Source organism: Dromaius novaehollandiae, chromosome 15, assembly GCF_036370855.1.
Source record: "Dromaius novaehollandiae isolate bDroNov1 chromosome 15, bDroNov1.hap1, whole genome shotgun sequence".
In the NCBI taxonomy this organism is placed as follows: Eukaryota; Metazoa; Chordata; class Aves; order Casuariiformes; family Dromaiidae; genus Dromaius; species Dromaius novaehollandiae.
The window spans coordinates 1,584,915-1,598,975 of record NC_088112.1 but is presented as its reverse complement, the minus strand read 5'-3'; the positions used below and the strand labels follow the sequence as shown (position 1 = coordinate 1,598,975).

At 60.2% G+C, this 14,061-nt stretch overlaps 2 protein-coding genes across 2 annotated transcripts; both read left to right on the top strand.

The window, feature by feature from the left end:
- Window positions 1–188: 188 nt before the first annotated feature.
- CD14 (CD14 molecule) lies at window positions 189–6,865 on the top strand. Its single transcript, XM_026105507.2, has 2 exons — window positions 189–2,355; window positions 3,475–6,865. Exon 2 carries the CDS (start codon window positions 3,485–3,487, stop codon window positions 4,850–4,852), a length of 1,368 nt encoding a protein of 455 aa, XP_025961292.2. The 5' UTR covers window positions 189–2,355; window positions 3,475–3,484; the 3' UTR covers window positions 4,853–6,865.
- Window positions 6,866–6,982: 117 nt separating this feature from the next.
- LOC112986285 (uncharacterized) lies at window positions 6,983–14,008 on the top strand. Its single transcript, XM_026105483.2, has 16 exons — window positions 6,983–7,707; window positions 8,039–8,109; window positions 8,482–8,529; window positions 9,061–9,186; window positions 9,373–9,450; window positions 10,087–10,169; window positions 10,360–10,485; window positions 10,662–10,763; window positions 11,140–11,270; window positions 11,525–11,742; window positions 11,983–12,066; window positions 12,156–12,243; window positions 12,433–12,554; window positions 12,684–12,845; window positions 13,052–13,204; window positions 13,304–14,008. The coding sequence occupies exons 6-16, from the start codon at window positions 10,147–10,149 to the stop codon at window positions 13,475–13,477; spliced, it is 1,383 nt and encodes a 460-aa protein (XP_025961268.2). The 5' UTR covers window positions 6,983–7,707; window positions 8,039–8,109; window positions 8,482–8,529; window positions 9,061–9,186; window positions 9,373–9,450; window positions 10,087–10,146; the 3' UTR covers window positions 13,478–14,008.
- The last annotated feature ends 53 nt before the right edge of the window (window positions 14,009–14,061 follow it).

Below are 14,061 nucleotides of genomic sequence, written 5' to 3'. Positions count from 1 at the left end.
GGAACGCGGCGGGGCGGAGCAGGGGCGGAGCGAGAGCGCGGCGGGGGCGGGGACTAGAGAGGGGCGGGGCCGAGAGAGCGGCGGGGAAGAGGGGCGGCGGGGCGGGGCCAGGAGCGCGGGGGGCGAGAGGGCGGGACGGAGGTGGGGCAGGGGGCGGGGCGGGAGCGGGGCGGGGCGGAGCAGGGGCGCGGCGGGGCCGCGGGTTTCGCTGGTGGGCGGTGGGGGCGCCTTGCTGGGGAGCTGGCGGGCTCCGGCCTCCCGGCCCTGCCCGGGCCTCCTGCCATTAGCGCAGCGCTATCCCGGCGGGAGCCCCCGGGAAGGCAGGGCCCGGCCCGGCCCCGTCGCTGGGCCTCACGCTGCAGCGCCATGCTGTGTCGCCGGCGTGGGGCGCCCTGCTGTCCCCTCGGTGCCCGGGAGCAGGGCTGGGCCCTCCGTGTCCCCCTTGCGCGGTATGGCCGTATGTCCACATAAAGACGTGAAACAGCCCGTCCAAGGATGGGCTTTGCTGAGATGCCAGCAGGTCATCCCTTTACTCCGGCTTAACAAAGGAGCCGGGCCAGCGCCGTCCATGGCCGGGGCAAATGGAGCTGCCCTGTTCGGTCGCAGAGATCATGTGGTGGCCGTCTCCACCTAAGCACTGGGTCGCGCTCTGCCATGACCTCCGCAGACGAGGTGCTGAGGCCTCATGTGGAAGTACAGATGTGAGAGCACACCGGTGATGGAAACTACCAAGAGGATGAACTCGAGCCTTGCAGGGCTGAAACCGGCCAGTCTCCCGGCTCAGGCAAGGTGTCCGTCTCCACGGGCGTGGATTTCCTTCTCGATGAATCCAGAAAAGCCTGGAGACTCACCAGCAACATAAGACAATGGGTTTTGGTGTCCTGGCATCTTCCACGGTAGAAATTACAACCAGAAGGATCTCCTCCAAAGGACGGGTGCAAAATCAGATGTCTTTAAAGCTGAATGTGGCTGACTGCTAAGGAGATGGAAGAGCTCGGTTTTCACAAGAGGAAGCTGTTTGGGCAAATTTGCAGCACATAGCAAGAACGGAGAGTTAAAAAGTACCAGACCCAGAAAGTTAGAAGTACTGATTTCACTGAGGGAAGTACTGAGGAGACCTCAAAAAGGCTGCTACAAGTTTTCAGCAATTTACACGGAAGCGGTTTCATGCAACCCAAGCATGGAGAAGGAGAACCGCTGGATTGCGCAAGAAGAGGAAGTGAAATTAGTGCAACATTGAGCCCGCAACGCTGAGAGCAAGAAAAGGAACCGCGCCGGAAGGAAATCTTCCATTCGCCCGCCCCAGAAAGACAGCACCAGAGAGCCTGGACCGGATGCTCTGGGCCCCAGAGGTTCTTGTGCTGATCATGTCTTCCTGCTGGGTCACGTCAACAACAAACCAGGAATTGCATCTTCCAGCTGCGCTGATTCATTGTCTTTCTGGAACCTTTTAGCGACATAGAGAAATCCTTGTGGAGGAAAACTAGGATCTTTCAAAATGCCCAGCGATCTCTGCTCACTGACTGGCAGCATTAAAACTTGGAGCAGGCATGGTCACCAGGAATTAGCCCTGGAGCACAGGGCAGAGGGTGTGGTTTCCTGGGCCAAGCCAAGGAGCCAGCTTGCCAAGGATGCCTGACCTTGGGTGAAGAAGTGCCCTTCGCAGCATTGGGCTGTGTAGTGTGGAGCAGGTTGTGCGAGAGGCTGATGGGGATGAAGAATATTTTGTCAGTAGATGTCCCCATCCTACGTGGGACACAGGGATCCAGGGACTGTCTGGAGGCAGGGTGTGACAATCCTTCTTCACTGGTGGCTGCCGGGTGCTGACCACCCAGCAGACTCAAGTGCATTCAGGGCACCCCAACCCCACTGTTCTCGATCCTTCCTAGGAAAGCTGGGACTATTGGCACTTAGACCAAAGCCCCTCCCTGCTGGCAGCCGGAGGCAGCTGTGATTATCTGGAAGCCCTTCGCTACAGGGAAGTGGAGCAGAAGTGACTTGGAGTGGTTGCTTTCCAAGGCACAGGAGGCCCCGTCATGCTCAGGAAGTTCCTCAGCAGGAGTGGTGCAGTGCCCGGGAGCCTACTGCCACGTGTCTGCCAGCCCTGGGTGTGTGGATCAAGGCTGGTGGTGCAGGAGGGGTTTGCCAAACACAGGCAGGACAAGGCTGCAAAAGAGGAAACAGCAACTGGAAGACTCCTGCAGGCTGTAAAGCCCCCTTAGCCTGGAGGCAGGAGAAGATCTGCCTCCAGAGAGCAGAGTGCTTGCAGAGCCTTTGGCACTTGAACATAGGAGTTGGCAGCAGCAAGAGGAAGTAGCCACAGCGTGGGGAAAGATTTCAGTCGTGACCTGGCTGGTGAGTCCCTGGACGTCCCACCCTTGCTTAGTGCTGCTTCACCGGGGAGGGGGGGGTCATGCAAGTGCTCCTTTGCACTAGGAGGATAGTCTTTCCCTCGGAGGGTGGTGCAGCCCCATGAGAGCACAGAGAGGTGGGGAGATCTCTGTCCTCGGGGATTTTTGAGACTCAGCCAGACAAAGCTGTGGCAAGCCTGGGCTAGTGCCAGCAACAGACCTGCTCCAGGCAGGAGGTTGCACTGGAGATACCCAAAGGCCCCTTCCCGCCACTTCTAGGGGTCCTCGAGAGAACCAAGGCAGTGCAGTCTTAGGAGCTTTTAATCTTTGACTGCTGCTTTCTTGCAAGCTGTTAATAAGACTCTCCCCTCAACTGGGCAGAAAAGCAATACTCAGTGCTGACAGGGGCATTGGAGAGCTTCAGAAATGATTTCCTACTATCCCCTTGGCAGTTGGTAATGGATCAAATTTCTGTGTGAAAAAGAGGAAAAAGTGAAGCCCTCTGCTTCAATTTCCTGTCCCAGATTGTGCAGAGAGCCGTGCAGAAACACAGAGCTGTGGCTCTTCCGTCTCGCAAACTGATAGATCGGGCTTTGTTGTGCGTTGCTTGGCATTTCTATTTTTTCCTGATTCTCAAAATTTGCCGGTCACTTAGTAACAGGAGGCTCTGCAGCAGGGTGGCCCAGGCATGAAACTTGTGTGGGTCGTGGCAGACACTGCCCCGGGGGGAGCCCCCCCGTCTCTGCATCCCAGCCTCGTCTTGCTGAAATCCTGCTTTTGGGGTTGGGTCAGATCAGTCAGATCACGCAGACCCGGTGCTGAGGAGCAGGTGCCACACGTGTAGCTCTCAGGTGTTTCACCGATGGTTTCAAAGGACTGAGAGCTTTGCGCTGGGTAACCAGTGACCAGCCACACAGGTGCTGACGGAGGGTGCTGGACCCACACAAACGGCAGTCGGGCAGGCACGAGGAGGGCAGCTCCGTCTCCATGAGGCTGTCCTGTTGCTGAGGCTCTCCTGTGCTGAACAGGCTCAAATCAGCCCTTCCTATCCCTCGCATGCTCCTCTCTGCTGCCACTGCCATAGCAGAGTGCTGCCTTTCATCATTGCTCTCCTAATTTCCAGGCTGTTCGCCATGAATGCAGCCATCCTCCTTCTGCTGGGGCTGGGCCTGGTGGAGGGAGAAGGCAGGTGCTTCTTCAACCGCACTGAGGAGCGTTGTGTGTGCCGCAGCCTGTCCGAGGAGAGCCTGGGGAGCATCATCCAGTGCCTCCCGGCCTCTGTTGTGGAGTTTTGGGGGGGAGACCTGGAGAGGTATGCAGCCTTACCCATTAGCGACCTGCAGCCCTCCACCATTGACATGCTGGAAACCCTCAGCATCAGGAAACTCGTCTTTGGTGGCCTCCTGGTGCCGGAGGTCCTCCTCGCCCGGGTCTTGAAGTTCTTTTCCTACACCCGAGTGCAGGAGCTGGTGTTTGAGAGCTGCAGTTTTGTGGGGAGAAGCAACTGGACTGAAATGGCTGGGCAGAACTTGCCCATATTGACCCTGTGCTTCCACAACGTGACATCAGCCCCTCTGACAGGCCAGGAGCAGGGCTTCTCCAGCCTGAGCAGCTGGCTGGAGACCCTACAGGAGCTGGCAGTCACCAGCTCCCATGTCACTGCCCTGCCCTGTGCCATTGGCAAGGTGTTCAGAGCTCTGCGTTCCCTGGACATGGCACAAAACAGCCTCAGGGATGACAGCTTGATGCCCGCCTTCTGCGAGGGTGCGTTCCCACAGCTCCAGCTACTGAGTCTACGACGCAACAACCTGACATCCTACCACAGTGTGTGTGAGAGCCTGCAGCTGCTGCGCGAGCTCCAGCATTTAGACATCAGCCAGAACAAGCTCATTGCTGATCCGGCCTCCTCCTGCCAGTGGCCGATGTCCCTCCGAATCTTTAACTTGTCTGGTACCAGCTTGGATGAAGTCCTCACACCTCTGCCTCCCAATCTAGAAGTGTTGGACATGAGCTGCAACCACCTCCGTACTTTAGACATCTCTCTTGGCTCCCTGAAGACACTCCTCCTCAGCCAAAACATGCTGCAAGATGCCTCTTTCATCAGGAATTGCCCCATGTTAGAAGTCCTCCATCTAGATGACAATTTGATCCCAGAGCTGCCATGGGACGAGCTGCAGCTCCTGGGGCACCTGAGGGACGTGGCTGCAGCTGGCAACCCCTACAACTGCTCGTGCTCCGGGGCCAGGGGGATCCAGGCACTGGCAGCAATGGTGCACCTGGGGCTGGCCTGGCCCTTGGACTATGTGTGCCACTCGCCCCCTCGCTACCAGGGTGTTCTGGTGAAGGATGTGCCCGTTTCAGTACTGCAGTGCAACAGTGCTGCGGTGATCACTCCCATCTGCATTATCCTCGCCTTACTCTGCGTGACCGGAGCAGTCTACCTGGCCAAATCCAGGCACGGGATGTTCCAGGCCTGCTGCAGGGCTGTGAAGAGGACGTAGGACCCTTCCCACCAGCGCTTCCCATACAGCAGCTCGGCCCTGGCACATTCAGCTCCAGGGGCTGCAAGGCTGGGAGCTGCCCATGGGAAGTCTCACAGGACCCTGACGTGCTGGTGGGAAACTCTTTGGGATCCCCAGTCCAGCCTCCCCCATGGAACAGGACTGTCCTAGCATTAGCTCAGGGTGGCCATAGCTTTGTCTGGCCAAGTCTTGGAAAGCCCCAGAAATGGAGTTTGCCCTTGCTATGCTCTGTCCCAGGGCTGCACCCTCCTAGAGAGAAAGATTTTCCTAATGCTCAACCTGAACCTCACAAGACCTAGTTTGCACCCATTGCCCCTGTGGTCTTGTCTGCCCCAAGCAAGAGGACTTTGGCTCCATCATGCTTGCACTTCCCTCAAGCAGCTGCAGGCTTCTCTCTCCCCCTGCAGCTCATCTTGGTGAGAGGATCCCAGCCCAGCTCCCCCCACCTCTCTCGTAGCCCTACACCCTCCGGCACGGTTGTCCTGACAGCCTCCTGCTCTTGCTCCTCCACCTGTCCTGACCTGGGGGCTCCAGTCTAGGCCATAGCTGTAAGAATGTCTGGTTCGTGATATCTGCTTAATGCTATTCATTCTAATGCTGTTCAGCATAAGAGAAAAAACACAAGAAAGGAAAAGTGATAAATGAAACACCTGTGTATGCAAACCCTGATGAGCAGGAGATAACGGAGACAGTAACAAAGACCAGAGCTCTCAAGGCACTGGTGGGTGACCCTCTCCAGTGTGACCTCAAAGAAGTTCAACTGCAAACTTTGGAGCTGCTGAGAAAACAGGTTTATTCTGGGTTATCAGAATGGGTTTCATAGGAAAGTCCAAACTGATTATGGGATGTTGAGGATTGTGGGAGTGTGCAAAACTTACCATGGGATGTTTAAGAGAAGTATCAAAGCTGAAAGGGAGGGGTCATGGTGAGTGGCTGGGGAAGGAGCAAGCATGAGAAAATAGAGAGGATGGGGAAGAAAAGGGGCTGGTCACAGATAAGCAGGGCTGGCCAAGGTGCTTGTCTGACTGAGCCCTGCACCTAGTCTCCACATTTTCTGTGTGACCTCCCTCTCTATGCTTTGTGCATGTGTGTATGTATTGGTTGTGTTACCTGCTAGCAAGCACAAGCTGGACAACCCACTGAGTAGGAAACCAGAATCTAGAAATACCCAAGGTCAGAGCTGGAGACTGGATAAATCAGGCCCAGGGTCCAGGCATGGATCCAGGATGGTTTTGAGGTCTGCTGAAGGGTTCAAGGGCCTGCGGGTGTGCGTGTGCCTGGGCATTGAGGGTGTGTGCCACAAGCGAGTGTCAGTCCTGATCAGCTGGAGGGGAGGGATGGAGTTGGGCAGCCTGTGTGCTTGTGTTCATGTGAGTGCTGTAGATGTTTAGGTGGGTGCTAGTAAAGGCATGTTTGATCCATGGGGCTGGCTGTGTCCATACTGTGGGTCTATATCTTTTGAATTTGCACTCAACTTCACTACTGGCTTGACCTGGGCATGGAGAGCAGCAGCTTCCATCTAATGAACTGGGAAGGAGAAATCCTTGTGTCTTAAAATCCTAAGACTTGCCTTCCCTTGACAGCACCCAGGTAAGGCCTCTGCCAAGCCAAGGGGATAATCTGAACCCTTACTTCATGGCCATGCTCCTCCTGACAGAGACCCAGGTGCCATTTGCCTCATTTGCAGTGACGGCTCATGTGCAACCTGACATCGCCCTCACGCCTGAAGACATTTGGGGAAGCAAAGGTTCAGGGAAGCAGGGGTAGCTCCATAATCTTCTGCGAAGGGGAATAGTGGCAGACACGAGACAAATGTGTGCATCTCCCTGTGGTGCCTGGTCCCATCCAAATGCAGGGGGCAGGGGCTGTCCTGTGACCTCTGTCTTGCATCCCACAGTCTGTGTTTCCATGCATCACGGAGACCCTGGCTTTAGCATTTCCTTTCATGCTTTCTTGGTATGACTGATTTCAAATAAATGTGGTTCTATGGTTTGTGGTTGCTCCTCATGTCTAGAAAGCCTTCATGATGGTCCAGGGTCCCTCCTCTCCTGTTCCCAGCTTGCAAGGATGCCACTCGTGGAGCTGGGAGCATGCTAACAGCAGGCAAGTGGGGCCAGGTGCCCACTGGCTTCTCATTGCCCCACCAGCTTCTGGAGCTAGGAGCAGTGCCGGGGGAGCTGGGCCACAGGGTATGCAGGGGGCAAGTGCCCCAGGGCACTTTGCCAACCCAGCATCAATTATGCCCAAGCGGCGCCGGGACGGCTGGCCTCACACCCCAGCAAGAGCCTTGGCTACGATTGCCCTCCCTGGCTGCTTTGTCCAAGGGCCTAGAGAAGTCCTGGGGGTGTCATTGCCATCAAACAGCCCCACATCGAACAATCTCCAGCATCGTAGAACCTCGCTACTCCTTTGTCAGTCGGGCTCAGTGTTGCAGGATGTGACGCCTCCAGGCTGGGCTCTGTCCCTTCCCAGCTCTACCCACACGGTCGTGCCTGACACCCATTAATAATACATGGAAACGCGATCGCCCCTTGTAACTTCATCCCCTGCCCTGTCCCAAACACTATCTCCAAGTTTGCTCATATCAAGCTGGTCATGGATGCTGAGGAGGTGAGTGTCCTTGGGTGGGACAGCACAGGCTGGTTTGGGGGGATGTTTCCTCTGCCTTTGGCATGGCGTGGCCTGATGCTGCCCAGCCTGAGGGGCTTGTCCAGCTCCTGGCAGCTGCTGAGTGGTTGGGGCAGGACCCAGCTCAGTCCTCCTTTACCGCCTGTCCCTCCAGGCCCAGCAAGATGTGTGCGTACGAGCAGCTGTAGGACTCCACCATGCAGCAGGTAGGGCCAGGGCTTGGGACATGGCTGCCTGCAGTGTCCCAGCTGCTTTGGGCACGGGCCCTGCCCAAACCTCTCCCCAGGGAACTGGGGTTGGGTGCTGCCACCTTGGGGACAGCAACAACTGTGGTGGCACTGGGACCATGGGTCATACTGGTGGGACTGGCCTGGGTGGCGGTGGTGGGGAGCGGGTATCCTCCCCTCCCGCAGCAGTGCTGAGTGCCATGGTAACAACAGGAGGGCTCAGGGTGATGGGAGATGTGAAACCCCTAGGACCTGGCTGTGAGGGGTGGGGATGGCCCCTTCCCTGCATCACCCCCGTTTGGTATTACAGGGCCAGGGGAGAGCCAGGTGGCCAGCAGCGAAGACCCCGCGCAGCTTCTTTTTGCGGAGAAAGGGGTCCAGGTGAGAGTGGCAGGGACAAAGGAACTAAGGGGATGAGGGTCCACAGGGGATGAGAAGGGAGCAGGGGGTCCCATCTCAGCCACCTGCCAGACCGGGAGCCCCAGCAGAGGCCTGTCACGCTCAGGATCCCAAGGGGTGCTGAAGCCTTTGGTTGATCTGCCCTATGCTTCTCTGGGTCCCTCTCTTGTGAGGGATTTCTGAGAGTTAGCAGACACTAGGAGAAGGAAGGGGGTCTCCCCTATCCACCAGGCCTGTGCTAGGCCCTCCATGCCATGCCCAGATCCAGCAGTGCCCAGTCCCTCCTGCAGCCTGTGCTGGTCACACTGGGACTGCGGAGAGCTGACCGTCAACGTGCTCATTCCCTCATGCCAGGAGAGCTGCTTGACCATCGATGGCATCTTTCACTTGGACGCAGGACAGGTACTATGGGCCCTGGGTCCCCCTTCTAGACCCCCATCCCCATATCCCTCCCCAGCTGGGTGCTCCAGGGCCATGTTGGCCCCAAGCAGGGGCAGCTGGCTCTGCAGCTCACCTGGCTCCTCTCCAGAGGCACCGCGTGCCACTGCCAACTCCTCAGGGGTTGCAGGCAGTGCTTGGCACCTGGGGCTTAGTCCAGTATGTGGCTCTGCTGCTGCTTTTCACCACCTCCTGTCTCCTCTTGGGTGCTGGGATGTGGCTGCCATCTGTGCCACACTATCTGTGCCGTTATCTGTGCCGTGCCGTCTGTGCTGTTATCTGTGCCGTGCCGTCTGTGCCATGCTGTCTGTGCTGTGCTGTCTGTGCCGTGCTCTCTGTGCCATTCCATAGCATCTGTGCTGTGCCATCCATGCCACACCATCTATGCTGCACTACCTCATCTATGCCAATGCCATCTGTGCTGTGCCACCCGTGCCAGGCCGTGCCAGCTTTGCCATGCCATGCCTGCTATGCCATCTATGTCTTCCCTTCCAGGAGAAGGTTTTGGAGCTGGCAAGACCCCAGTTGGCCCTGGTGCCCCTCGGCTATAGTGTGTCCCTGCTGCTGTGGGACCCCCATGGTCCTGGGACGCAGCTGCCACTCCAGGACATTGTCTGGCAGGTAAAGACACAGCTGCGAGGAGGTGACGGCGTGTCCAGCATGCTCTGCGGTGCCGGGCTCTGGGCTCCCACCCAGGCTGGGGGTGCCAGGCTCATCCAGTCGGCCCCAATCCTGCTGGTACAAGTGTGAGACCCAGCCACGGGTGCCAGGAACCCCTGGCTCCCATCTTGGCTGGCTTGTCCCCAGGTGATCAACAGTGTTTTCCAAGAGCTGGAGGCTGCGGGCGGTGACACGCAGGGCCTGCAAACTGTCAGCCTGGTCCAGGTACGGCGGGAGCAGGGCTGGCTGGGACAGAGTGCCCCGGGTGGGGGTCCCACTCCCTTGCTGCTGCTGGCCAGCCACTGCTGTGCTGTGAGGCTTACACAGTACCAGCGTCCGACCCCAGGGGCTGGAGATCTTGAGAGTTCAGGTTCTCTCACCTCCTCACGGGACTCTGTAGGTGAGGGAGGCCTGGCCTGCCCAGGGGGTGTCTCCAAGCTTCCCCAGGGGCATGTCACCTGCCCTACTCCAGCAGCACGGTGGGCACAGGGAGTCCTCTAACATCTCCTTTCCTACCATGTGGCTGGGCTTTTCCTGAGGCTGACCCCTCTTCGTGGCCTGAAAGACCCTCCCATCCACGCCCAGATGGCACGAAGGAGATGCCAGCTCCCACTGCCAGGCTAGGCCCTTACTTTTGGGTCCAAGATGCTGCCAGGGCCTGCCAGGCTCTGCGTGCATCTGGATGTCCCAGGGCAGTGGCTCTCCTCAGCCCTGGGCTTGGAAATGCTGGAGGTGCTCCAAGACATATCCCTTCCCAGTGCCCATGTTTGCATGGGCATGAGTAAACGGGGGCTCCAGTGAGCACAGCAGGTCCCAGAAGCCCCATCTTGCTGCTCTCTGTCTAATGCTGCCCCGTTCCAGGTCTGCACCCAGGGAGGAGCCTGGGACCTGCTCCGTCCTGGCGGCCAAGCCTTGCAGGTGATGGACATCGCTCCCCTGGGCCTGTAGGTACCCAGTGCCCCATGGTCTGGCATCTGCACCCAGGGGCTGGGGCTGGTGGCCAGTCCTGGGGCACAGGGCTGGGCATGGGGTGTAGTGCCTAGCCAGGGGATGGGCAGGGGTGTCCCTCAGGGGCATGGAGGAGGTGGGTGAACATGGCCCCTCTTGCTTGCTCTTGGCTGTGTCTACTTCCAGGATGGTGGAGGAGGTGACAGAAATTGCCGTGCCCGAAGCCCGAGCTGCCATGAGCATCTATGCGTGGGGGCTGGGTGCCCTTCCAGCACCGTTCCTGGGGTGCACGCAGCTTCCCATGGCAGATAGGTGCTTGGCTGTGCAGGGGTGAGGGATTTGGGTGGCACCCGGGGAGAGATGCTCTGGGAACAGCTTGGTTCATAGGGCCGGAGCTGGGCCAGTGCTTAGGGAGGGCTCGGGCTGGAGGATGCTGGGGCTGGCTCAGCCACCTCCGCAGCCCCGCTCACCCACCCACCTCTCCCCAGGACTGGCAGCCTCTTCACGCTGACGCTGGAGCGAGAGCTGGAGGGATGTGGGCGCCGGCGCTCGGCCCTCAGGATCCTGGCAGTCCCCGGGGGCCCCGAGCCGTACGTACCAGAGCCATAACTCTGCCCCGGGCTTGGGGTTGAGCCAGGTCCCCTCTCAGGGACTCCCGTGAACCAGTGGGGCCGGGCGGGAGGGCGAGGACGGGGTTCGGCACCTGGAAGAGAAACTGTTTGGGCCTCAGTGGGGCAGGAGAGACCTGGCACCCCAATGGGATCCCGTGCCTGGGAACTAAGGGGGGGGATCCCACCACCCCCCAGGCACGTGGGCTGGCTTGCTCCCACTCTGGCCCAGCCTGGATAATGGGGAGACCAGTCCCAAAGACCTCATGGACTGGTGCCCAGGCCAGCTGGGGGTGCGGGACCCATGCTGCTGCTGCCGTGACCCTCGGCTCTGTGCCCCACTGCTCCCCTCGCGCAGGCTCTCTCCCCTGCTCGGGACGCTGGCTACAGGACACGCGCCGGCCAGCGCCGGCTCCCTGCCCTGGATCGTCGAGCGGCTGCTGGAGGGGAACAGCCTCACGTTCCTGCTGCTATGCGTGACGCTGCCAGGTACCCCTGGGAAGGGGATAACCGCCTCGGGGGGGCCTTCCCCCCACCCGGCTCCTGGCATTTGGTCCCTGCTCTCCCGCTGCCCTGTCCCCTGCCCGGGGATGCCCACAGCCACCAACAGGCCAGGCACCAGCTATGCTCATCCGCCCCAGCCTGGTCTGTCTGCAGCGATGCCGTGCCAGGCTCCGGGACGTCCCTGTGCCCATGGACACCGTGGCCCCTATCCAGGCATCCAGGGCTCGCTACTCTTTCAGACACTTCGGGAGAAGAGATCCTGGCAGCCCTGGCACTGGCCGAGCGGGTGAAGGGGCTGGCTAAGACGGTCTCACCCACCCACTGGGACCCTGAGCAAGAGGCCGCGGTGCGGCGGGCGGAGATCCGAGGGCTGCGGGCCGAGCTGCTGGCCGGAGCCAGCCGTTTGGAGCAGGAGAGAGCCGTGGCCCGGCTGCGGAGAGCCCTGTGGGAGCTGCAGGTAGGGGGATGCCCTGGGCACCACGCGCCTCAGCTGGGGCCGGGGGTGGCACTTTCTCCCCAGTCAAATGAGGTCCTGGCTATGTCCTGGTGTCACAAACCCTTGTCTGGCACCGTGCGCAGGGGAGGGAGCCAGGGGTGGCCTGCCTGGGGTGGGGGGGAACAGTGGGGTGGGCCATGCCCATGCAGCTCTGCCATGCCTGGAGGTCTCCAGCGCCCCAGCAAGGATGTGCTTTTCCAGGTGCTGAAGAGCCAGAGGTGGGAGAAGAAGCAGATGGCGACCAAGGCGTTCAGGGCAAACCAGATGCATCAACCTGGTGCCAAGGTGGACACAGGCCAGGCCTCCCTCTGTGGGGGCAACCTGGGCACAGGAGAATCCTGGTGACATAATAATGTCTCCTCCTGCTCCCACAGGACCTGGGCCCTGCAGGGAACCCGGCACTGGGCAAACAGCTTGGGACCCAAGAGCCCCCGGACAGAGCCAGCCTGGAGCAGGGCGGAGGTACAGAGTACAGGGATAGAGACGTGCCACTGTGCCCTGGTGGCTGATATATGGGCATGGGGCATCACTTTAAATTACAGGAAACCCCTCTGCTCAGGGGGCTGGAAGAGGAGAGGGGCTCGTGGCTTGCTTTAAACTGGCTTCTCCAGCCCCCCACGTCACTCGTTTTCCTTCCCTCTTCCTGACAAGAAGCCAGTGCTGCCGAGAGCTGCGGGAGAGGGAAGACCCAGGCCCCTGGGAATGCGGGACAGGGCCTGCCAGAAGAGCCTTCGCCGGGCAAAGCGCCGTGGGCACCGAGTGGGGCTGGCATGGTGAGCGAGACCCTGCTGGGTCCCTGTCTGGGGCTGGCCAAGGGAGCGCAGCAGCGGGGCCCCAAAGGCTTGGTGCCTTGCCGCAAGCCCTGCAGCCCAAGCCCCAGTCTCAACCCTCTCTGCTCTCAGGCGAGGAGCCAGTGCCAGCCATGCCTGTCCCAGCCATGCCTGTCCCTAGAGGTCCAGTTCTCCCTGGCCAAGGCCCGGAGGCAGCGCCTGCAGGCTCAGCACCACCTGCTCCTCCAGCAGGAGCTCGGGGAGCTTGGAGATGAGGCAGTGCCAGGCCAGGAGGTGAGTGGGTGGTGGGCAAAGCAGAGCCCTGAGCAGGACGGGGAGAGACTGAAGTAAACCCTTCAGCAGGAGCTCCAGGCTCCCTCATCTCCTAGCACCTCCTTGGAGCTGCTCTCCTGCAGCAAGGTAGCAGGCAAGAACCTCAGGCAGCTGCGACCTCCACAGCTGCTCTGTCCCTGTCTTTGTCCTTGTCTCTGCCCCTGTAGTGGGACACAGCTCGCTGGCAGCGGGAGGTAGCTGTGTTGGGCCGGAGCCTGGAGACAGCACGGAGAGAGTGCGAGGCAGCCGAGCAGGACCTGGAGGCCCTGCTGCACAGCCACCGGCAGGAGATGGAGGCCTGGAGGCAGCACACACTGCAGGTGGGCATGGGATGCAGGTCCAGGCTGCCAGCATAGCCCTGCTTGCAGGGGGCAGGGACAGCACCAAGGCCATGCTGGGAGCCCTGGATATCCCCACAGGTGTTTCAGGCCCAGCAGCGCCTGGCAGAGGAGCAGGCAGAGGAGCTGGATCACCGGTACCGGGCACTTCTGCAAGAGGTGCTCCGGGATGCTGTGGAGCTCTCTGCACAAAACCAGCAGCTGAGGGCAGCCCGGCAGCGAGGTTCAGCCGACGCCACCACGCAGACATCCTGAGCCAACAGCCCCAGGGTGGTGGGCGCAGCTGCCACGGCAGGAAAGAGGGGATGTCCCCAGGTCCCTGCCACCTGGGCCCACACCCTGCGGCACGTGTGAGCCACCAGCCCCGACACCAGGCGGATGGGCAGCCCCTAGCTCTAACTGTGCCCCAGGGCAAGTCCTCCAACCCAACCTGCTCTGGCTTCCGAGAGCTGCCGCTGCAGGAGTGTGGGGAGGGTGCCAGGACAGGACCCCCACTGGCAGAACTGAGGAGTTTTTCACCCCTCTGCCCCCGCCCGGGGAAAACCCTGCCCGGCAGCGGGGCAGGTGTCTGCAGGAGCACAGGCTCGGGCACAGCTCTGCCGCCCCAAGCCAGAGCCTCAAAGGCGCACGAGGTAATGAGACCAGACAGCCGCGCGGGCAGGGGTCCCCGCAGGCACCGTGCTGATGCAGATGCAGGCGAGCACAGCAGCAGGAGCAGAGCAGGCACCACGGGAGATTTAACAGCCCTGGGGGTGCTGCCACATGGAATAAAGTGGGTGCCCTTCACCAATGAGCGTTGTCAGGCTCAGATGCGCCCTGGGCCCCTTGAACGGCGACAG

What these genes read in the sequence shown, in the direction of transcription:
- CD14 (XM_026105507.2), top strand. Translation starts at nt 3,485, where the DNA reads ATGAATGCAGCCATCCTCCTTCTGCTGGGGCTGGGCCTGGTGGAGGGA.
- LOC112986285 (XM_026105483.2), top strand. Translation starts at nt 10,147, where the DNA reads ATGGACATCGCTCCCCTGGGCCT. An exon ending in CAGCTTCCCATGGCAGATAG is followed by an intron (nt 10,486 to 10,661) that starts GTGCTTGGCTGT and finishes ACCTCTCCCCAG; the next exon opens with GACTGGCAGCCTCTTCACGC. An exon ending in CACCGAGTGGGGCTGGCATG is followed by an intron (nt 12,555 to 12,683) that starts GTGAGCGAGACC and finishes CTCTGCTCTCAG; the next exon opens with GCGAGGAGCCAGTGCCAGCC.